The following is a 23,413-nucleotide window of genomic DNA, read 5'->3' as shown; positions in this document are numbered from 1 at the left end:
TTTGGACACTTCCAGATCTGAACATGCACTTTTGGACCTAGTAAGTGGTGCAACTGGACTGGACTGGGTCGTACCTCTGAGCTGAATCTGACATCTTATTCTAGGATATGGAACAACTCAAATTAAGATCCACATGTTTTTTTGGATCGGCACATCATCAGACTTTTCCATATTTGGATTAAGATCTGCATTGGTACTTTCTACTATATCTATATTCAGATTCCCATGAAAACTGAACGTTTTTTCATCTTTTTTTTTTCTCGATAATCAAAGAAAAATCATCTCACTCGCTGAGTTTATTGGTGTATAACCTTAAGGGGAACGTTGGCCAGCAGCAAGTATCCCATACATTGACATGGCTATCACTCAAAGAGTTGATCTTGGAGACAAATCTTTTAGATCTCTTTTCACATTTCCACATTTTTTGAGTGATATAGAAAAAAAAATCACCTAATATTTAGGTCCTCATATCAACCATCTATTTTTTCTGAATGCATTTCAAATACCTGCTTGAGGTGTAAAATGTCATTTAGGTCCTTTTGATAAAACAACTCATTTTATATCATCTTATGTTTTTTATTTTATTTTAAAGAAATCAATAATGAGGGCATCTTAGTCACTTTGTTTGATCGACCAAAGAGAAGCTTGTTTTTAAACATAAATTCTAAAAGTATTTAACCATAATAACCTAAACATTAGGCACCTTTTAAAGAGTTGAAAGTTAAGCAACTTTTTGTAATAAATTGCTCTTTTTCCTTTTTTTTAAATTGAAAATGCCCTTCCTCTTGAACGATTTTTGGGTTCAAACAAATCTGCCAAAGCTTCTCAATATTTTCTACTTTTCACAACTTCATGTTTAAATATAGGGGTGAAAATGGCATGGCTCTTGTTTGGGTTAAGTGCGGATTTTTCTTAACTTCAATCAGGTCTAAAACGCCCACAAGGACACCACTCATCTGGTAGGGGTGACTTGTGAATGTCACCAAGTTGACAGGATGTCACGAGTTCAAAACCCACAGGTGACATCCCTTGCCACAAGGTTGAAGCTCTCCAGGCAGGACCTCAAGGGTTTTACCAACCCGAGGCCAGCCAATGTGCAGTTGGTGATTATGGGGTTTCCTTAGATTATCCAAAACAAAACCAGGTTTAAAAATTTGACACATCTTAACAAAAATCAACAATATCAAGTTTTAATTCAAATCTAAGTATGACATTTATTGAAGACTTTAAATATATATGGTCTGTCAGGTTTAGGTAAGTTACATTGTTAGGGGTTATCACTTATCATACCCATGTTGCAACTTAACAATTGGGGACAAAATCACTCTGTGGTATGACAATTGAGCTTGAACCAGGTGTGTTGAGAGGCATGCATTAATGTGCTAACCCTCGACTAGATTAGGTAGACCTATTCTCAACTTAGGTTAGACTTTAGGCTTGACTTAAGTAGAGCCTTAACTAAGTCAAGGTCTGAACCAGCCAAAGAGGGACAAAAAGAGCTGCTAGGAAGAGAGAGCTCGTATGATATAGAGAGAACAAGAGAGAATAAAGATTATGGGAAAGAGGAGAGAGCTTGGAGCTATATATATATATATATATATATATATATATGAAATGCATCGCCAAATTTTTAAATACCTTAAATTTGGTTTTCTACCTTATCAAAGTTCCTAGTGTTCAAATCAAAATATAAAACTCAATTTAAGATATGACAAGAACTAAATAATGCATCCCCATAGATTATAATCCATTCTAGAACTTATAAGCATCACATTAACCATATATACCAAAGTCCTATTCTTATATTAAGCTACACCATTACGTTTGACCAATATTTTGCATATATAATTCATAAATTTTACAAAATTTGATCAAATCATTTGAAAGATATTCTTTACCTGCATCAAATTTAATAAACTTTATTTTGCTGTTATAAAAATTTTCAACCCCTATTTTGAAATTTTAAATTTTTTTAAACAATTAATCTTTTGTTTTCATTAGATAAACATAAGCACACTTTGAAAAATCACTAATAAAAGTTATAAAGTGAATGTTACCCTCATGAGAGTATTTTTCAAATCACACACATCACATCACTTTGTATTAAACCATATAATTTTGAATTTCTTTCAATACTTGAAAAAGGTCTTTTCACAAAATTGGCTTAAATGCAAATATCATGTTTTCTTTCATGTTTAAATTTATATTTAAGAATTAGTACTAAGTTACGCAGGCTTATCAAAAATTTATAATCAACATGTCATAATATAGCATGCTATAAATAATACAAGGACATAAACAAAAGTAGAATCAATTTTATTAAACAAATTCAACTTGAACAATCTCTTAATGGTGTATCCTTTACCTATAAACTTATGGTTATTCAATAATATAATATTGTCAGATTCATTCACAACTTTAAACCATGAGTTATAAGTAGTTAGGCAAATAAAAGATTCTTCCTCACAGTGGGTACATGATACACATTTTGATGGGTTAAGCATTTTCAAAGGTAAAGCAAAACTGCACACTTTCTTTTTCATGAACCTTAGCTTCATGAGAATCTCTCATAATGATCTTATTATCTTCTCTTATAGTTTCATATGTTTTAAAGATACTTCTGTCATTGCATGAATGAATCATTGATCCAGAATTTATGTATCACTTTTTATTTGAATTGATCGTAAATATCTCACTCACTACTTTCATCATATTATCATCGGGTTTACTAGCCTTATTGCCTTGTATTTTCTTTTTATGTCGATACTCTCTCAAATAGTGACCTAGTTTACGGCAAGTATAGTAGAAAATAAAATTTCTCTTCTTAGAAATAGTTCTAAATTTCTTATTTGTGTTCATAAGTCCAAGTTTAAACTTTGGCTTATGCTCAAACATATTTATCTTAACACCAACTTCTTTTAGTTCATCTTTCTTATCTTGAGGTTGAGCTTTCTCTTCAATTCTAGGATATTGAAGAAATTGTTCTAAGGTAAACTCCTCATTTTGTATTTGAAATTATTTTTATAATCTTTTAAATACAAAAGAAGTCTTCAAATGATTACAACCACCTTGAATTATTCATCAAGGTGTATACCCTCAAACTTGATCTGATTAGCTAGAATCTGTATCTCATGAACTTGAGGTAGCAATGACTTATTGTAAAAAAAATTAAAATTCATAAACTTATTAACCAAAAACTTTAAATTTCTTGCATCCTTGGTTTTATATTTACTTTTGAGTGCTTGCTACAACTCCTTATACAAACCGACTTTTGAGTATAGATTGAATAGGGTTTCCGAGAATGTGTTTCGGATGTGACTGCCACACACAAAGTCATCCTCCATCTATTTTTTCCTTTTTCTGTTTCCAACAATGATCTCGTTCTTTCGTTCTTCAGAATATATCTTTGTGGATAATTTGGGCAAATTTTGACCTTCATAGTCACAATTTTGCATAACTATCCCTTAAAAATTGTTGAAAAAAAAAATCACTTACTGGTATGACATTTGAGCTTGAACCAGGTATACTTAGAGGCACATATTACACACGTAATCTTTCGAGCAATAACTTTTTTTTTAAAGGCAAGCTAGGATTATGCAGACCCTTAACAGTTAAACAACTATATCATTGGGTTTTGAACACGCAACATGTCAACACGGGGTGAAGTTCACTAGCTGCTCCTACCAGACAAGCGGAGCTCCCATGGGTCTTTCAAGCAATAATTACACCACTTAAGATAAAGTTCTTGGTGTAATGAGTATTCATGTAACTTTGCTCCAAAGATACAACTGAGTTTTCGCCTACTCATGAATGTCATCTCATGCCTTGCATTGCGTGAGACTGAGCAACTCAACATGTACCACCTTGAATAACCTCTCGACTAGGTTAAGTAGACCTATGCTCAACTTCGACTATACCTTAGGCCCAACTAACACAAAGCTTTAACTAAGTCAAAGTTTGAACCTACTAGAGAGGGACAAAAAACAACTTGACTAAGTTAGGTTTACCTATGCTCAACTTTGACTATACTCGAAGCTCAACTTACACGGAGCTTTAACTAAGTCAAAGCTTAAACCCACTAGAGAGAGAGAGAGCTCGTATGAGCTAGGGAGCATAGGAGAGAGAGAGAGAGAGAGAGAGAGAGAGAGAGAGAGAGAGAGAGAACCAAACAGTTGGTCAACATAACACATGGTCAGTCTAAGACTTGGGGATAAAATTGTTCTATGTACTAAAAAGAGTGATCAAAGGTCAATACCAAGACCAAACCAAACTGAACGAAGTTGAGTTGAGCCAGATTAAACCAAAACCCAAACCCAAGTCCAAAAACCAAAGTTTCATTGATATGCTCCAATGGGACTTGCTCTTAAATGCAACTTTTCACTATTTAAACCCAAGTGAAGTTCTCACACTCTCCAATAACTTGTAGGAATAAAGTGTACTTCCCACAAATGGGAAGTGAGTTTCCCCATGCTTCATGCTTTGGAAGGGCGCTTCCGGTAACTATGGGCATGAGTGTCCCTGGTATGCGAATCATCAGGATGAACACAAACAACACAACCGTCCCTCAATCTTTCACCAAAAAAATTCAGGACACGACATGGAACTGTTCTAAGCTCTGGTAGACTCCCAACATAGAAAGCCTGATTCAGTTAAACGACCACATAAACCACATGAGTCCCAGAAGTCACCGAGAACATTTTGACTCTGATATTTTCCATGTCAATAAGAGCCTCAGCCAGGTCAAGAATCCAATTGGTCGAGTCTGAAGAGACCAAGACAAGCACAGCCCAGTGAAGTCGACAAGCATCAAGTTTGGTGGCCCCAGCCAAGTTGGGATGAGGACAGATCGTCGTCCCCACCGCACATCTCACTTGATGAAGATGTGCATGGGCCCCACTCTCACAGTTCCCAAGTGAGATGTGCAGTGGGGATTGCTTGATTGAATATAACGAATGATTGGTTGCATTCAATATGACCTGATCTGCCCTCACTTGAGGGAAATGGAGATTATGCAGATTATCCAAGTTGATCCCAACTCTAAAATGCTGTATATACTTTATTTCACATAGCTTCCTAAACTCACCATAAAACTATAAAGAAGCAAACTGTGATTAACCATTCATGACAGTATATTGTTTATGGCGACAGACATTATCACACCTGATCCACCTGCAACAAATTGGAACCTAGAAATAAGACTGGGCATTTCCCGTTTTGCAAGTTATAATGACCAACATGCATGCCCCAGTCGCTATATCCCAGCATTCCTGCGCAGCTCATTCTTTACAACATGGAGCATAGCCATGCGGCGAAGCATCGGTTTCTGATACCAATCAACAAACAATTGTTTCAAGTTGGCTCCAGATTATTACAATTATGAACTGGTGCTCTTCCATTATGATCAGATCTGTCAAGTGTACATTCTAAATTTCAATAAAAAGTCTTTAAGTAGCACAGGGATTCAAAACCAAGATAGAAGCATCCAACATTGGCAAGAAAGAAAGCGAAGTGCAAGTTGCTTTCAGATAATAATGGTCAAGACAATTAAAAAGCAATGCAGCCACTGGGCAATACCTGACTGGAAGATCCTCGTTATCAGCAGCAGATGTATCTCACATTATACAACAATTTGATGTTGACTCCAACAACTCCGGAGATCTGTTTAGAATAACGAATAGATCAGCAAAGAGATGGATAATAGCAAATCAAGCAATGGTATAATTACCAAAGAGCAACATAAAATGCAACCACCTACCGTTGAACAGGAAATAATGACTAAAAGCAATAATCTGAGTACTTTAATTGATTCAAGAGAGGAGTTACTTTTGATGGACTACGTATTAAAAATCTAGGTCCATGAGCTCAGAAGAGAAATTGGATGGGGCATATGGTTCTTGTCAAAGATGCATTGACTAGGAACAAGTTGTTACTGAATGTGGAGGTTCAAGAATGGCTGAGTTGCTGTTGGACCAAGTCGATATATGTTGATTTGGGTGAATTTGGACTATAAACAAGTTCACGACTCCAGCAGAGAATATGATTTTTATGACAGTAAAAATCAAACATTCAAGGAAAAAGCCAAAAGCGAATATGACAAATAAAATGGACAGATCACAAAATTGCATGAATCCTAGTAAAGTAAGCCTCATTATAAAATTTATTTATGCAAATACGTTGCTCTTCAAGAGAAGAGTGTGTTTGTGCATCAAAATTCATTGTAGATCTATTTATGAAACCAATCTAATTTCTAGAAAGCTCAAGCAGAATTGCATCTTCAGACAAAACTATCAAATCATCGAATATGAACAAAGGAAACGATTGTAAAAGGTAACAGTACCATCATCTTGAAGGTGCCTGGATAATTTGAGTTAGTTGAACCTGCTAATTTTAAGCTAAAAGGGTTTAAGGTATTGCATCTCTCTCTGATATTCGATACACTTTTCCAAGACATTCTGACCAAAAAAGGCAATCTTGTTGCTTAACTCTCTTTTGACAAAGTGATATGGGTAATTGTTCAGGAATATATGATAGGAAAAGATCTTGAATATCAAATCATCAAAGAAAACATTAATATCCTTCTGGAATTTCTTTTATTTTATAAATCCATTCCTAGTTTTGTTTTTTAATTGTAGTCATGAAAATAAAATTAAACAGGATCATGTGAAGGTGCGTGAGTCCATGTCAGAACTCAGACATGTTATAATTCAAAGGAAACTAACACATCTGACTAATCATTCAGGCCAAGGAAAGGATATGAAAACTCACAGATGACCTCCCAGATTTGCCAGATCAAGATCAGGAGCAAGTTCTTGTACAATGTCATTTGGAGGTTGGCCACATTCCTGCATTTTCTGCATAAGTTCCACAATCTTGTTGAAGTTATTAGGTTCATTTTCGTAAACATCATTTAGTCTCCTTATAAGCTGATATTGGGTGTTGTATCGCTGATATTCTTCAATGCTCAACTGAGACTTGTGTTCTTCCAGCCACTTTGGATATCTTTCTCCAATTTCTTTCATGGGTTCATGAAGAATTTCTTTGGATAAAAGCTGATGCATCATGGTCTCAACTATTGTTTCCATATCCTGTCCAAATGAAATGAGGAAAATGCATTGGATACAATTGCATATAATGGACATAATGAAAGAAAGCAACAGCAATACTTTTGCGGGAATGGTAACCATTGCCAGTCCATAAATAAAAATCATTGGTACATCTAAAACTAGCAAAACAATCATGTCATTCCTCACCAAGAAGAAATTAAAGAAATTATTGACAAATCACTCATGGTTAAGATACCCTGTCCATAATTAAAATTTTAAAACATCAATGACATATTCATACATCATAATCTCAGTCCATAAAATCTAAACGTGTAGAACATTTTCCCTTAAGTTTGTGTCCATCAAGGCTTCAAAAGATCAAGTTTTAGTTTAAACATTTTCTAAACCAATGAAGTTTCCTAGCATTTATAGAAAACCACATTTTATTCAAATGTTATATGACACCAAGTATATTGATCTCCAATATTTTCAATGACAATATCACATGTTGAGGGTATCATACATTCTTAAAGTCAAAATTCACTTATACTGCCTTTTCTGTTGGAAAACTTGCAAGAAGAACACATAAAACACAATGGGTTAGGCTACATAAGTTGCTCAAAGATAAAGGACAACCTAAACTATGTGTCTGGACGGGCTCACCTATACAAATACATAGATGAGCATGTGCATCCAAACATCAATAAACATTCACAATCAATGGAAAATACAAACATAACACCTTAAATTGAGATAAACAAGTAACATATAACAAACAGAACCAGCTTCCACTTTCCACAACATTATCAAACAGAGATTAATTTCACCAATCAAACCGAGACATGGAAAGGTACCTGAGACCCAGCAAGCTCTTCGAACTGCTTAACGAGATTCTCCATCATTTCTTCAGGGACATCATCAGGCGTAGGGTCAGCACTAGCAGCAAACTCCAAGCCCTTCACAGCTTCTCTGGTTTGCTGAGTGAGCTGCTCCAGTGCTTCAGCTACATGACTATCTTTCCCAATGGCGGAAACCTTGTTCTTCATTTTCTTTTTATTCTGTAAATTGGGTAACCCAAGACCACCCAATCCTTTAACCGAAGCATTCTCCTTCTTATCACCTCCATTACCAGGCAACCCATCTCCCAATTCATCCCTAAAAACCCAATAAATCAAACAAAGAATCAAAATTGAGAAGGTAGGTATTGATTCTAGAGATTGGGAGGTTGGGGAATCATGAAAGAAGCATACCTTGGGTTACGAGCCAAATCAACATTAGCAAAATCATCCAAAGCACCTATAGTATCAAAACAAACGGATTATGTATGTGTGTGTGTGTGTGTGTGAGAGAGAGAGAGAGAGAGAGAGAGAGAGAGAGAGAGAGAGAGAGTACTGTCAAGGAGAGCATCTAAATCTTCTGGAAGGGGGTTGGGGTTGGCCATTTGAAAGATCGTGATGGGATTGCTTGCACTACCTTTTGTAGAATAAAAAACAGAAAAAATCCGACTTAGAAATAATAGATAATAAAAAAATTGTATTTCCCAAATGCACAATCATATCTCTATTCAATCTATTGGAAAACAAGATGCACAATTTTGTTATTCTAGCACAACAGCCGTGTTAGTGCTCTCTCTCTCTCTCTCTCTCTCTCTCGTGAAACAAAGCGTCAAAGAAAGTTCCGAAAAATCATTGAAAGAAATCAAGAAGATGATCCCCTTTAGAAATTAACACCTATCTTATCGATGATCATTCAGGACAAAATTTCAATCAAAGAAAGTACCTTTTCCAACTCCACAAACTAAATTTAGAACCCCTCTCATATGTTTCCTGCAAATCAAATTCTAAAAGTACTCCAAGCAATTGCATTTAATACCAATGATATTGAAGACACCCATCGTTGGAGTTGATAGAGCAAATGATTATTTCCCGTTACCAAATTGAATAATGGTTATTCTCAAACGGCCCAAGTTCAGGCTATTTCTTTTCTGTGCATATGAGTGTGTGTGTCTTCCATGAAGAACGGAAAAAACACCTACGGAATGTGGCGCACCCGTGTGTGTTTCTGTGTGAAATCAATGATTGCTCACTCTAGATGCTATATCACAAAGTGAGTTACAAGCTTATCCCTGTCTTGGTTTTAAGACTAAAATAAAAGAGAAAGAAATGAAAAAACGGTGCTGTTAATCGTTAGCTTTTCTCGATTCTACCCGGAAGAGATACAAGGGGAATCTTCAAAACTTAATCGAGAAAACCAACAAAGGCGATTCTTTTATCTCAGAGAAACCATCATATCGATGAAGGAAGAAAAAGAAAGATACAATAGACGGAAGAAAAGGAAACCTGAGTAGACTATCGTCGATCCACCACTAAGTGTTTCCTGCCGGCGTTGCGTTCACCCACCGGCGGAGAAAAGATCCACCGCCGGACCGGACGATCGGTCGGCGATAAGGCAGAGAGAGAGAGAGAGATTTGGGCTTCGTTGTCTTACTCGTGTAAAAAAATCTACCCACAAATGTAGCCTGGCAGGAGTCTTGGTAATGATCCGAACCGAGTCCGATCTAATCCGATCTCGCACAATCGGGTCCGGATTAGGATTTGGAGTTTAGATGAGTGCTAAAATCGAATCCAGATCCAATAGCTTAAATCTGACATTTGCATGAATTCGGATTCAGATTTTACTAGGATTCAGATGTAAGACTTGATACCAAATCTAGATCCAATTATTAATTGGATTCATAACTGGTTGTGGAAGGCATCTCACAAAAGGTTGACATGATACAAGTAGGGATGCACAAGAGCCGAGTTCGAGCTGAGCCTGGGCTGTTCGAACCACCCACCATTGCGCCAGACCATGCTTTTTGTTTACAGTGACCCAGAAAAATGTACAAATACTAAAACCACAAACTCAATCTCAGCACCTAAAAAGAGGCTAATGGCCTACCCAATAAGCTAACAGTAGATCTTATGAGTTAAATTGAAAACATATTATATATATTTATTCAAGTCTAATTGAGCTTTTCGAGCTTAATCGAATTCAATGACTTGGTCAAGCTGGGCTCGTTTATGCATACTGAGCTTGGATTTGTGTTCAAGTTCGTTTCATTTATGTTCACAGATGAGCTCGGACCGAGCTTAAACGAGCCGAGCCCGAGTCAAGCTCGAGCTACCTCGGCTCGTGGATCCCTAGATACAAGCAGAAAGAACTAGGACAAATGAAGACTGGATTTTTAGCTTTAAATAGACAAATAAAAAAAACAGGTTCAATAAAGTTGATCTCATGTAGCTGGGATAAGGCTTGATGATGATGAAGATGATGAATAATCCGACTAAATGAATTCGGTTCCGGTTGGATATCTGACCTGAATCTGAACCCGTTCATATTCCTAGCAAAGTCAATGGGTTGGGAATCAAGTTGGCCTACTTGTCACCCAGCCTATAACCAAATAGCTATGTCATGTGGCAAGCATAGTGACAAATATTGCGAGATTTATGAAAATCTCTCGATAATATCACGAGAAATTGCCTCAAAATTTAAAACGGCAATTTTTTGCGAGATTTTCAAAATATCGCAAGATTTATGAAAAACATAAATACCATGATTTAAATGCGATATTTACATTTTAAATGGCTATTTATCATGAAAAAAAACCATGTATTTTTAAATAATTTTTCTTAATATTTTCTTATAAAAGTATTTTTTATATTTTAAAATTTATTTTTTTATTGCTGAGATTTTGCCAAAAAATGTAAGATTTATGAAAAATTTTCAATTTCTCGCGACTTTTTGAAAAATGAGATTTTGCCAAAAAAAAAAAAAAAGATTGTCATTATGGTGGCAAGTAGGGCTGAGAAGAGGATCTGGATCAGACCTAAGTAAATCTGGGCCTATATTCAATCTTGTACACATATGTATATCCTAGGTCAGGATCTAGATTAGACTGGGTTGGGTAGTCAAAGATCATATCCCACCATGTTGCTAAGACGTAAAAACTGAACACAGTTCCTGCCGAGATCTGGAAGACCCGACAACATACCGAAATGCATATGAAAAATCCATATCCGATTTAGTACTGTATTTAACCATTCAGAACTGAGGACATAACATAGAACCCACATATAAGATCTGCATTGAGACGGGTCGGATTGGACTGAATCCAGGATGTGTCAGATCAGATTTAAAAGCAGATCCGAATAAAGTCATAAGCCTTTAGAGAAATCATGACAACCATACAGTTTTCATTGACTTAAAGTTGGGTTTTAGAAATCAAAACATTGACCAAACTCTCATCAAGATCTATTAAACCAATGAAAATGTTGAATCCAAACATGAGATAAACTTTCTAATGTATAATCTTCACAGACATGCTTGTAAAATCAAAGGATTTAGATTTTCTAAGACCTCAATGTTAGATATATGATTCTCATCAAGCATCATTTTGTATTTGGGCTAGGTCAAAAGATAATCCCATCAATGTGGTAGTGACAAACTTTAAAAATGGCAAAATCTAGTTTTTGAAAAACTTGCGAGAATTTGAAAATTTTTCATAAATCTCACTTTTTTTTCGGCAAAATCTCGGCAATAAAAAATTTAATTAAAAACTATAAAACATATTTTTATAAGTAAATATTAATAAAAAATATTTAAAAATAAAAATACATGGATTTTTCACAATAATTAAATAGCCATTACAAATATAAATATCACGTTTAAATCATGGTATTTATGTTTTTTTGTAAATCTCGGGATATTTTGAAAATCTCACAAGAAATTGCTATTTTAAACTTTTAAGCAATTTCTCACGATATTATCGTGAGATTTTTCATAAATCTCGTGATATTTGTCACTGGTTCCCAATTGGTAAAACTGTTGAGTTTCTTCAGCCAGCCCACTAGGGAGTTTACCTAGCTTTGCTCTTGCAGCAAGGATGCCCCTCTTGGGTTTTCAATCATGATCTTCTTGTGTCAGGCAATGTTGCCCTATACGTATCGTATCGGCAGGAAAAAGGTACGCATCACCCTTGAATCGGTTATTTTTAATAAATGTAAAAATTGCTAAAATTTAATTTTTAAATATTATTTTAATAATAATTTAATGGTTTTAACACATGTCATGTTATGATTGACACATAATATTCTTTTTTTATCATTTTTTGGCCTATACATAACGATTCACTTATAGTATCGGTGGTACCGACTGACAAACTACCGTGACTCGTAACTAGAAGCCGTTTGGGTAACACTCAGAACAGGGTTTTTAACCTGGTTTTGGGTGAAAACCCAGTTAAGATACCCAAACTAGGTTTTTGGCCCTGTTTGGATGCTAAAAAACTAGTTTTGGCAAATTAGGTTGTACCCAAAACCAGGTTTAAGAGGAGGCATTGCCCTCTTTCCACCCACTCTCAAACCAGCTCTTTTGAGCCTTAGATGGGGCTCCACATGGCCACCATTTTCCAATATGTTTCCGGCCGGTAGACGGCCCAAGTGTGGGTAGGGGTTTTCTTTTTGTTCTTTATTTTTTTTGCTTTCATTTTATTACTTGGCCATTTTCCGGCCACTTGGTCATTTTCCAGCCACCTATCAGATGGAAAATGGCCAGGCTGGCATCAGCTCGCATGGTGGTGCTGGCAGGTGCCACCCAGCCATTTTCCGGCCAGTAGGTAGCCAAAAAGTAGGGCTGAAAAATTAGATGAGCAGCTCGACTCATCTCAAAAATTGAGCTTGGCGAGCTTAGCTACAAGCCAACTTGTTTAGGTAAATGAGCCAAGCATGAACATGGCAAGCTCGGCTCATATAGGCTCTTTTTACATATAATATACTCATATATAATATATTTCATACATATGTTATATATATATTATATGTTTTACATATATTTATTATATATTATATGTAATATATATTATCAAGCATAAAAAATATTTAAAAATAATTTTTTAAAGAAAACGAGCGAGGTTGTGATCCAGATTTGGCTACCAAACCCACTTAATGGACTCGGATTTTGGTCGGGTATCGGGTTGCACCCGAACCATTTACATCCCTAATCACAATCTCTACCAAGTAGCCATGACTACCCCCATTATGAAAAATGGTTTTGTCTGGTAGGAGCAGCTAGTGCACGTTAACGTGTTGTGTTGGGACGTTGCAAGTTCAAATCCCAATGGTATCATTGTGTAACCATGGCGAACACCGTGAATCAATAAACATGTTTCATAAAAAGGATTCATACTCTTGATTTTCCCATGGGGGCTCCATATATCTTTTTATTTTCCATCTATTCATGTATGTACTAATGCTCCTTGGATTACAAAAAGTTATATATGCATTCCAATGTTATTGATCAATCTTGTTAAACGAAGATAAATAGTTCTAAACTAATAATAAGTGATGTTGGTGATGGAAATGATGATGAGGACGATCATCAAAGTAGAAATAACCATGATGGTGACCATCAATAACGTTGATGAGGTCATCAATCAATGACAAGGGTCTCTCTCTCTTATCCCTTCCATAGTGACAAAAGTTAAAAACAGCAAAATCTTAGAGTCAAAAACTCGGGAGATTTTAAAATTTTTGGTAAATCTCACATTTTTTTGGCAAAATCTCGTCCATAAAAAATAAATTAAAAAATAATTTTATAAGAAAATATAAATAAATCACATTTAAAAATGAAATTCTCACAATAAATATATGCTAAAACGGTAAATATCACGATATTTTTCATGGTTTGAAAATCTCACAAGAAATTGGTGTTTTAAACTATCAGGCAATTTCTCGCGACATTATCGTGAGATTTTTATAAATATCGCGATATTTGTTAGAGAGATCCCTTATTGGCATAATCATGGGCAAGTGACCAATAAGCGCGAGTCCTGCAAAAAACTATAAGATATTTAATACAATTGCAACTATTTGATGAAGGGTATTTTGGTAACCAGCTAACCATGATCAGTGTTTGGTGTTTGACCATGGTCGAATTAACAGCGGTTGACAGAAGGACCAGTTTGTAATAACATTGAGAAAGGCGAGGTCTGATTAGTAAAATGACATAAGGTAAGAATTATTTTGCAAATGGGCCATAAGGTCAGGACCAATTTGCAAAAAACAATTTTTTTAATGACGAGATCAAACCACATTGGGCTCCACCACAGCAACAAAACGTTAAAAACTGCAAAATCTCGTTTTTCAAAAACTTGAGAGAATTCGAAAAAAAATCATAAATCTTGCATTCTTTTGGGCAAAATCTGGGGAATAAAAAATAACTTGAAAAATATAAAAAATATTTGTTATAAGAAAATACTAATAAAAATTATTTAAAAATCAAAATACACATTTTTTCACGATAAACAACTGTTTAAAACGTAAATATCACTTTTTGTTTTTCACGATAAATAGCTGTTTAAAACATAAATATCATGTTTAAATCACGGTATTTATGTTTTTTCATAAATCTTGCAATATTTTTGAAAATCTCGCAAGAAATTACCATTTTTAAACTTTCAGGCAATTTCTTGTGATATTAATCTCGCGATATTTGTCACTATGGGCTCCACTTTGAATTATAATCTTGGCCCCACAACAGCATGCATTAAGGCAGCAGATCAGGTCACCAAGCCTGAGTAATTTACAAAGTACTCAAGCAACACAAAATGCAGAAAATCACTGATTAACGTTTTGTGTTTTTTGTGTTTTACATAGAAAATCATTACATAATTTTATGTGCTTCGTGTTTTGCTACACAAAATGCAGAAAATCAGAGTGCGGAACCATAACTATTTTCTGTGCTTTGTTTTTATAAAGTACTTGGACCACACAAAAAATTACTGTGCATGTAGTGTTTTCACTGTGTTGGTATTGGGGCAAATGGTATTCATTGTTTGCAGTTGCATCCTATGTCGGACATTTGGCTTTGGGTTCATCATATAGTATGACCCGGTTTAACACTAATGAGGGGTTAGTGGACTGATTAGTGGGGTAGAAGTTACAAAAATGTGAAGGGGTTCATATTCTGTAACTATATCTTGTACTATAAATACAGGGTTTGACTACATGATGTGAGTAGTCTACAGTTGAACCCTATTGTCCGTATTCTCGTAATTCTCAATTGGGTTCAGGGTCCTACTCAGCATCTACTTGAAGGTCTGGGCTCATCGTAGGCGTCGATAGACTGAGGAGAACGCCCAACACCCACACGTCGCATCAACCATGTGGTGAATTTGCATTCCAGATTTGATTTTGAGCCTACGCCAACATCCTAGTCCTTTAAGTGATGTGAGTGTTTGTCAAAAAAGCCTATTTCTCTTTGAAATATGTAATTATGATTGTCTGGCCATTTCCTAAGTTTTGTGTGTCAGTTTTCCTATCACCTAACCACACCTCCCAAGGTTATGAAGCGGTGAGTGCAGGTGTGTGCAGGATGTCATAGAAGCAGTGTTGTGAGAGGCGTACTCCTCAGTACCTGAAGCCTACGCCTCAGAGGCGAGGCGCACGCTCAAGGTACTGAGGCGTTGCTGTGATGCGCCCCTCATCAACCTCCGACCAGTTGTGACCACCGACCACCGGAGTTGCTGTGCTGCAGCTGCTGCTCAGTCTTCTCCAACCACCGGACGACCGGCATATCCCTCACTTCTGTACCAGCTGGCGCGTGGTCCTTCTCTTACTGCCTCCCCTCCCACCGCTTCACTTCCATACCAGTTGTGAGAGGCGTACGCCTCAGAGGCGAAGCACAGGCTCAACGCCTCACTTCGCCTCATCGCATTTAACAACCTTGCATAGAAGAACACTATCATTTACGTGGTTCGACCATTATTGGCCTACGTCCACAGGAGAACCTGCGACTTTCTTTCCAATACAATAATACAGGTAACACGCATAGGGATATATGCACAGTAACAGAGAGGAAGGTTACATCCGTTAGAGAGATAATAGGAAACAAGGCAACAAATGTAGAAACCGTATGAGAATAGAAAGTTGCCATCCACAGGGCTCGGTGCAGCCGTTATCTTCAACAGGTTCAACTGCTCGAGAAGATAAACCAAAATGAAAATTATGAATGCAGCTCATGATCATGATGAGATTCAGAGATGGTTGAACTGGTATAGATAATGGTGGCTGTTATTAAAAGTAGTTCACTAGTCCTTAAGGCACTCTTCCTTTTTAAATGATCCACAGAAGTGTTAAGTTGCATGAATATATATATATATATATATATATATATAATGAAACTGATTCGCCTGCTAGTGAGTCTTCACAGAGCTATCCAAAATGAGCATGACCTCGTTGACACGGTTGAACCTCTGAAAGGGAGGGTTGTAGCCGGCGACCACGTATTCCTTGAGGGTGCTCATCACGTCCGATGGGGTGCCCTTGAGGCTGGCCCTGAGGGCACCCAGTTCACTCGCAATGTTGGTGTCGTTGATGAACCCTCCATACCTTCTGACTGCAGCAAAGCGACTGCCCGGGGCCCAGCTGATAATTCGGACGCCTTGTGCCTGAGGTGGGTCCTTTTGGAATGGCTTAGGGATGTAGAAGTGCATGAGGTACAAGGAGGAGTTCCCATTCGTTGGGCTGATTGTAGTGATGACCGGCGCGGTCATGGAGATATTTTGCTTGCGGTCGTTGGCCCCACTGAAGTACCTGAAAAGCCTGCAGCAAAGAAATTATAAAGTTTTGGTCATATTAATCATGTCCATAAATAAATTAGATTTTATCCGATATCCAACCAAATTCGATCCAGTTTAAGCTCTTTGCGAGCCGTTGTTGAGAGGGATGAAATCAGTGGATTAGGCAACAACATCGTTGAAATCCCTTGTTTTCTTAACGTGGTCTCCCCTTCCAACGCAGCTCTCAACTAAGTCTCCTCTCCCAAAACTGTAATCCCAACCAATTGAGATGATGGGGATTTCACTATTATTGCTACCAAACAGAGCCTTAGTTGCATTTGGTAGACCAAAACCATATCGGATTATAATAAGATGCAGATATGGTTTTGATTTTTTGCAACTGAATTCAACAAATATTGGATTTGATGGATATTGGAACCGTTTACATGTAAAAAAGGATTCTAGTATGTGTTTTTCATCGATGATCCGACTTAGAATCCAAAATATAATTCAGTTTATCCAACATCTAATTAGTCAAATATGGTATTGGCCACATCTAATCCGAATCTGAACCATCCACATCTCTATGCTCAATGCTCCAAACGGTTAATCGGATCCCAGCCAGCTATTAGGGCCTTGACCATTTTAAACTGTGGGTCCAAAGTTCAAACACTGACCAGTGTAGAATAAGCAGCAAACCAGACCCTGATCCTGGTCTGACCTCGGCAAAGGAATATTTGGATATCTATGTGTGGGCTAATGTTTCCGGATCTGATAATATGGCAGATCTAAGGATTTCCTCTTCTAAAAAAAATAGCTCGGATAATATGGTTCAGACCCAAAAGATCTTAATTAGTTTTCCATATAGTTAAACATAGGTCAGTCTTGGAACCGCCCTGCAAAGGCCCAGTGGACCTAAGAGTGATGCCGTATCTTCGCCTAGAAACCAAAACTGGATCAATCCTGTGGAATGCATGGATCTGGGTATGGTAGTATGCGCCGCTCACACACGGACTCAACTCGATAAAAACTTGGCGACAAAGTTTAATCGGCAAAATACCGGCAGCCAAATTTCTGCCAAGGAAAAGTTGAAATATGATAGGTTTTTCATGTTGTATTAAAAAATAATTTAATAAAAATAAAAGGAACAAAAATAATTTTCTTTTGGATAATCTAAGGGAACCCATCCCTCTCACCCAAATCACAGATCACACACTTGGGGGCCTCTAGTTGGTAAAACCCTTGAGTCCTCTCTGCCCACCATCCAGCACACTCAGCTTCCACCTTGCAGCAAGGGATGCCACCCATGGGTTTCAAACTTGTGACATCCTGCCAACTTAGTTACATCCACAAGTTGCAGAGGGTGTTGCGTGTGCACTCCCGGAACACGCACTGTAGCTACAGTGCATGTTCCGAAGTCTCCATTGAGCGCCGTGTGACACTCAGTGGGTGTAGGGGGAGCCGTACACCAGCCTGCAGGATGTACGACTCTCCCTACACCCCCATTGAGCGCCACATGCGTTCAGTGGAAACCCCGGAACATGCACTGTAGCTACAGTGCGTGTTTCTGGGGGGAACATATAACCTGCCCGCCACAAGTTGCACCTCTCAGGTGAGTGGAGCACTTGTGAGCAATAAAAATAAAAATATATAAAAACACAAAATAGATCAATTTTTTTAGAAATACCTTACATAAACATAAATACGAGAACTAGAAATATGAGCATTTTCAACACTTTTTTTTTTTTTTTGCAAATCCAGCAATGTGAATGTACTTGACATGGTGATTTTGTTAGGTATCAACCATTGGATCCTGTATTTTCAATGAAAAATATGATTTTTGAATGATAATTATGAGCCATTGATTTTAAAGCCTTACAAAAAAATCTCATTTACACATCAAAATCAGATGATTCAAGAGCGGGTTCTTATAAAACCAAGCATGTAGATCACATCCTTACCATTATATAAAAGAGAAAAGAACAAAAAAATCCATGAAAATCGACGTTCACACATTAGTTCTTATATTTCCAGCGACTCATATCACAATTCTTTAAAACAATTCCTAGAATATCACTTTTTTTTACGATATTTTCTAAATATCAAAGATATTTGTCACTATGATACTATCAACTGCTGTTAACAGAAACAGACATGACTGTCATTTACTCACTGCTTGAACTCAACGGCTGCAACCTTCCTGTAGGAGTCGCTCTCCAGAGGCTGAGTGAGGGTGGCAAATACTGAAGCCCCATACTGTCTTATCTCGAAGTTGTTCTTCCCATCGTGGGCCACAACCTTGTAGTCTGGGCACATACCAGGCTTCCTCTGGCAGTTTGGAGGGATGTCATAGGGTTTGTCACTCTGTGCAGCAACTTGATGTAGAGAGAGAACAAAAAGCAGAAGCAATGGCAACATGGTGCACTACTGCTAATAGAAATGCTGATCCCCTCTAGTGACTATATGTTGGAGGAAGAACTAAGAGGGAGGAGGGGCAGACCTATATAGAGTCCATTGAAGATAAGGCTTACCATTAAAACTGTTGCTAATGAGGAACAAAGAAGATCAATAGTTACCAAAGAAATTGAGCTATATATATGTATGTGCTGATTTGTTACTATATAGGTGCAAACAGATAGGATACACCAGATCATGATCGATTTGAACCCGAATTTGAAGTTTAATCAATAAGTTCAAAACCTAATTCAGATCCAAATGTGGTGTGTTGAGGTAGAGTTGAATCTGGATTAGAATTTTACATGATGATATTGGACCATGTATCACCATATACAGGGTCCGAATACAAGTTTAAAAATGGAAGCCAATGCTACCAAATTAACTTCAAAAACAAAATAAAATTTTCAATGTCCGATCGACTCCTTAGCTCTTTTTTCTAGTTTTTTTCCACAGTTATGACTTATCTCTGTAAATCGTTTTTTTTTTGGACAGAAATTTTCTCTCCAAATTTGAGGTTAACAGTTGGCCCATAGCTTTCATTGGAAACTTCATCTGCATAAATTTGTAGTTTCCAAAAAAAGCCATGGGCTAACCTTAAACAGCTTTTGGCCTGGCTCAGCCGGCATATATATATATATATATAGAGAGAGAGAGAGAGAGAGAGAGAGAGAGATTAAACAGCTTTTGGCCTGACTCAGCCCGCATATATATATATATATATATATATATATATATATATATATATATATATATATATATATATATATATATAAATTAAACAGCTTTTGGCCTGACTCAGCCCCCATATATATATATAGAGAGAGAGAGAGAGAGAGTGGTGCGCATTGTGATGGACAGCCACAAAAAAATGTGAAGAAAGAGGAAAAAATGTGCTTTTTGATCGTTTTTGCCCTTTAGCTGCAGTTTTTAATTACTGCGTTCCATTTTTTCGCTGGGACCTTGACGGCTACCGTGATCCTTTAGGTAGCTGCACACCTAAGGGTTGTGTTCCGGCTTTTAAATTCTATTTATTGATGTATTACACATTCATTTACTCGTTTATGGCCAATAAAGTTATAATTGGCATTTGTAAAATTATTTCAAGCAATTAACTATTAAATATATTTAAATTATAATTAAATATATGTACTGATTGTGTATATGACTTATTAAAGCATTTTCACGGTATTTGAGCTTCACTAGATGTATTTAAGTAGCTTGCTAATGAATTTTTTTATCAAAAGGGTATTTAGGTCAAAAATAATTTAAATGAGCATTTTAATTATTGATAATAGCTAATTAAAGAATTTATAAAACAAAACTTTAAAAGAGTTAGATTAAATGCACTTTTTGTTTAGAGAAGTTTAGGATTTTGATTAGCAAAACCGGATTTTTGGTATAGACTCGTAGTACATATGGGTTTGGACCCGATGGGTCGACCCAAAATAGTGTTTCCTATGAATTGTAAATAGTTAAATAAATTTATATTTTAGTTTGAAATGTTATATATATGAATATGATGTTATTATTATTATATTTGAGTTTTGATTCTTTTACTAAACCCAAATTAGGGTTTGGGAGCAAATCGGACCCAAACCAAACCCGAATTGGATTCGGTTTGGATGGACGCACAATGATTAATAGAGAGGCTGGGTGGGGCCTACTAGGGCACCCGGCCTTCTCTATATTCTCTTCCTTTCTCAATCCCAAAGTCGACACCCATTCACCCTCATAATTTTTCTCCTTGTTTTTTAGAGAAACTACCTCTCTTTCTCCTTTTTCACCCTAGCTGACCCTCCCGCTCTTGCATTGGAATTCATGCTAGAGATTGTTGGGATTGGAGCCACCCACAACAGCCATCTCCTAGGAATCATGCCTTCCATTGGTGAGTTCTCCTTCTACATCTTCTTTTTCTCCTTCTTTATTCTCATTTTTGTTGATGGTTTTTCTAAGTAGTTGACCCCTTTGTTGATTTCTTGGGTTTTGTAAACCATATCTCAGCATTGAAAATCATGCCCAATAATCTAAGTCACATTAATAATCAACATCACCATCTCTATCATCGTCATCCTCTTATTAATCGATTTCCTCAAGAAAATCGACTTCTTCTTGAGAATCATGTAGCAACATACATGTTCTTAAAGTGTGTGTAGAATGTGGAGAACACCCAGTCATAGCCAACTAGCCTAGCCCTTGTCCATTTAAGGTTTTGGATCAATTTTTTAGGAAATCGCCCACTTGATTTTCAATTGGGTGTTGATTTTTGTGGGGGAGATACATTTTGACACTACATTGTGATTCGTGTAGCCTTCAGATTCAATATGAATCTGTAGAATGACATGTTTGGAGATCCACAAGAGTTAGAAAATCTGTCATACATCCTCATTATGTGGTGTATCTTTAGGAGCATGATGATTTCATAGATATAGATGATGACCCATTGACTTTTATTAAAGCTGTTGAAAGCAAATAATCTTCGCACTGGATAAAAGCTATGAAAGAAGAGTTTGACTCTATGGCCAAGAATCAAGTGTGAGATCTTGTTGAGTTACCTAAAAGAGTAAAACTCATAGGGTGTAAATGTATCTTTAAGACCAAAAGGGACTTCAAAGATAACATAGAAAAACATAAGGAAAGATTGGTTGCTAAAGGATTCACTCAGATGAAGGGCATTGACTATAATAAGACATTTTCTCCTGTCTCAACTAAGGAGTCAATGAGAATAATCTTGGCCCTCGTAGCTTATTATGACTTAGAGTTACATCAGATGGATATGAAAATAATGTTCCTCAACAGGGATCTGAATAAAGAGGTATATATGGATCAACCTCTTGGTTTCTCTGAAAATGATTGTTTGGTTTGCAAGCTTAACAAATCAATATGTGGACTTAAATAGGTCTCTCAACAGTGGTATATTAAATTTTTTAAAGTCATCGTGACTTTCGAGTTTACAGAAAACATTATTGATCGATGTATATACTTTAAAGAAAGTGAGAATAAGTTCATTATATTGATGTTGTATGTAGATGATATACTACTTGCAACCAACGATATAAAGTTATTTGCAGAGACAAAATAGTTTCTTTTATCACATTTTGACATGAAAGATATGGGTGGAACTGCTTATATACTTGCCATAGAGAACCATCGAGACAGAGCAAAAGGTTTTCTAGGTCTCTCCTAAAGATCCTACATAAATAAGATATTAAAGCGATATGGTATGGAGAATTGTTCTCCTGGTGCATCACCCATATCAAAATGTGATAAACTGAGCCTAAAGAATTGTTCACAAAATGATATTGACAAAGCACATATGAGTGTTTATTCATATGTATCAGTTGTTGACAGCTTGCAATACGCGCAAACTTGTTCACGTCTAGATATTTCTTTCGCAATAGAGGTTCTTGGTACGTAGATTTCAGTCTAACCCAAACATATCTCATTGGAAAGCTGCTAAGAAAGTCATGTTTTTTTTTGCAAGGGATAAAAAATTATATGTTGACGTATTATAAGGTTGATCACCTTGAGGTCATTGGCTATTCATATGCAAACTTAGTAGGGTGCCTTGATAGTAGAAAGTCTACTACTAGGTACATCTTCTTATTTGTTGAGAGCACGATCTCTTGGAGGAGTGAGAAGCAGACGACCACTGTTGCTCACACCATGAAAGCAGAGTTTATAGCATTGTACGAGACTACTTCGCAGGCTATATGGTTAAAGAACTTCATATCACTGTTAAAGGTGGTTGATTCTATCAAGAAGCCATTGAAGGTCTACTGTGATAATGAAGTTGCGTTGTCCTTTTCGAATAACAATAAAAGAACTACATCATGTAAGCATATAGAATTAAAGTACTTTATTATTAAAGAAAGGACAAAGAATCATCTATTGCATATTATTAATATTAGTACCAAAGATATGATTGTTGATCTTCTTACTAAGGGGCTAGCACCGAGATTGTATTTCAAACATGTATTAAGGATGAGCTTGTTAAACTCTTTTAGACGTATGCATAAGAATAAAATGATTACATACAGTTTTGATCATCATTATGATCATTTTTGTTAATCTCATAAAGATTAGATATTCAACTAAGGATCCGTAGAACATATTTTAAAGGTCAATATATTCATCAAGTTATTCTCATAAGGTATTCGGTTAAGGGTTTATCGCTGGGACAAGTGGAAGAATGTTGAAGTCACCCACGTATAAGGACTCTCCTAGAGGTATCCCTATTGGATAAACCTTATCATTTGGAGAGAACAATTATCTTAATTGTTTCCTAATAAAGATTAATGCTATAAAAAAGAGTATT

The 23,413-nt window shown here is 36.4% G+C and overlaps 2 protein-coding genes across 2 annotated transcripts; both read right to left on the bottom strand.

Annotated features, from left to right (window-relative positions):
- Window positions 1-5,100: 5,100 nt before the first annotated feature.
- LOC149851524 (peroxisome biogenesis protein 19-2-like) lies at window positions 5,101-9,530 on the bottom strand. Its single transcript, XM_090015299.1, has 7 exons — window positions 9,383-9,530; window positions 8,436-8,516; window positions 8,294-8,339; window positions 7,898-8,198; window positions 6,766-7,085; window positions 5,575-5,658; window positions 5,101-5,407 (listed from the first exon to the last, which is right to left on the bottom strand). Exons 2-6 carry the CDS (start codon window positions 8,482-8,484, stop codon window positions 5,613-5,615), a joined length of 762 nt encoding a protein of 253 aa, XP_089871425.1. The 5' UTR covers window positions 8,485-8,516; window positions 9,383-9,530; the 3' UTR covers window positions 5,101-5,407; window positions 5,575-5,612.
- Window positions 9,531-16,275: 6,745 nt separating this feature from the next.
- Window positions 16,276-19,059, bottom strand: LOC149851523 (uncharacterized). The gene is made up of 2 exons (XM_090008663.1): window positions 18,815-19,059; window positions 16,276-16,684 (listed from the first exon to the last, which is right to left on the bottom strand). Exons 1-2 carry the CDS (start codon window positions 19,057-19,059, stop codon window positions 16,276-16,278), a joined length of 654 nt encoding a protein of 217 aa, XP_089864789.1.
- Between the last annotated feature and the right edge of the window lie 4,354 nt (window positions 19,060-23,413).

The sequence above is a fragment of the Nuphar pumila genome, chromosome 1 (genome assembly GCF_984573655.1).
Source record: "Nuphar pumila chromosome 1, dmNupPumi1.hap1.1, whole genome shotgun sequence".
NCBI classification, from domain to species: domain Eukaryota; kingdom Viridiplantae; phylum Streptophyta; class Magnoliopsida; order Nymphaeales; family Nymphaeaceae; genus Nuphar; species Nuphar pumila.
Note: the sequence above shows the minus strand (reverse complement) of the source record. Positions and strands in the feature narration are given on the sequence as shown.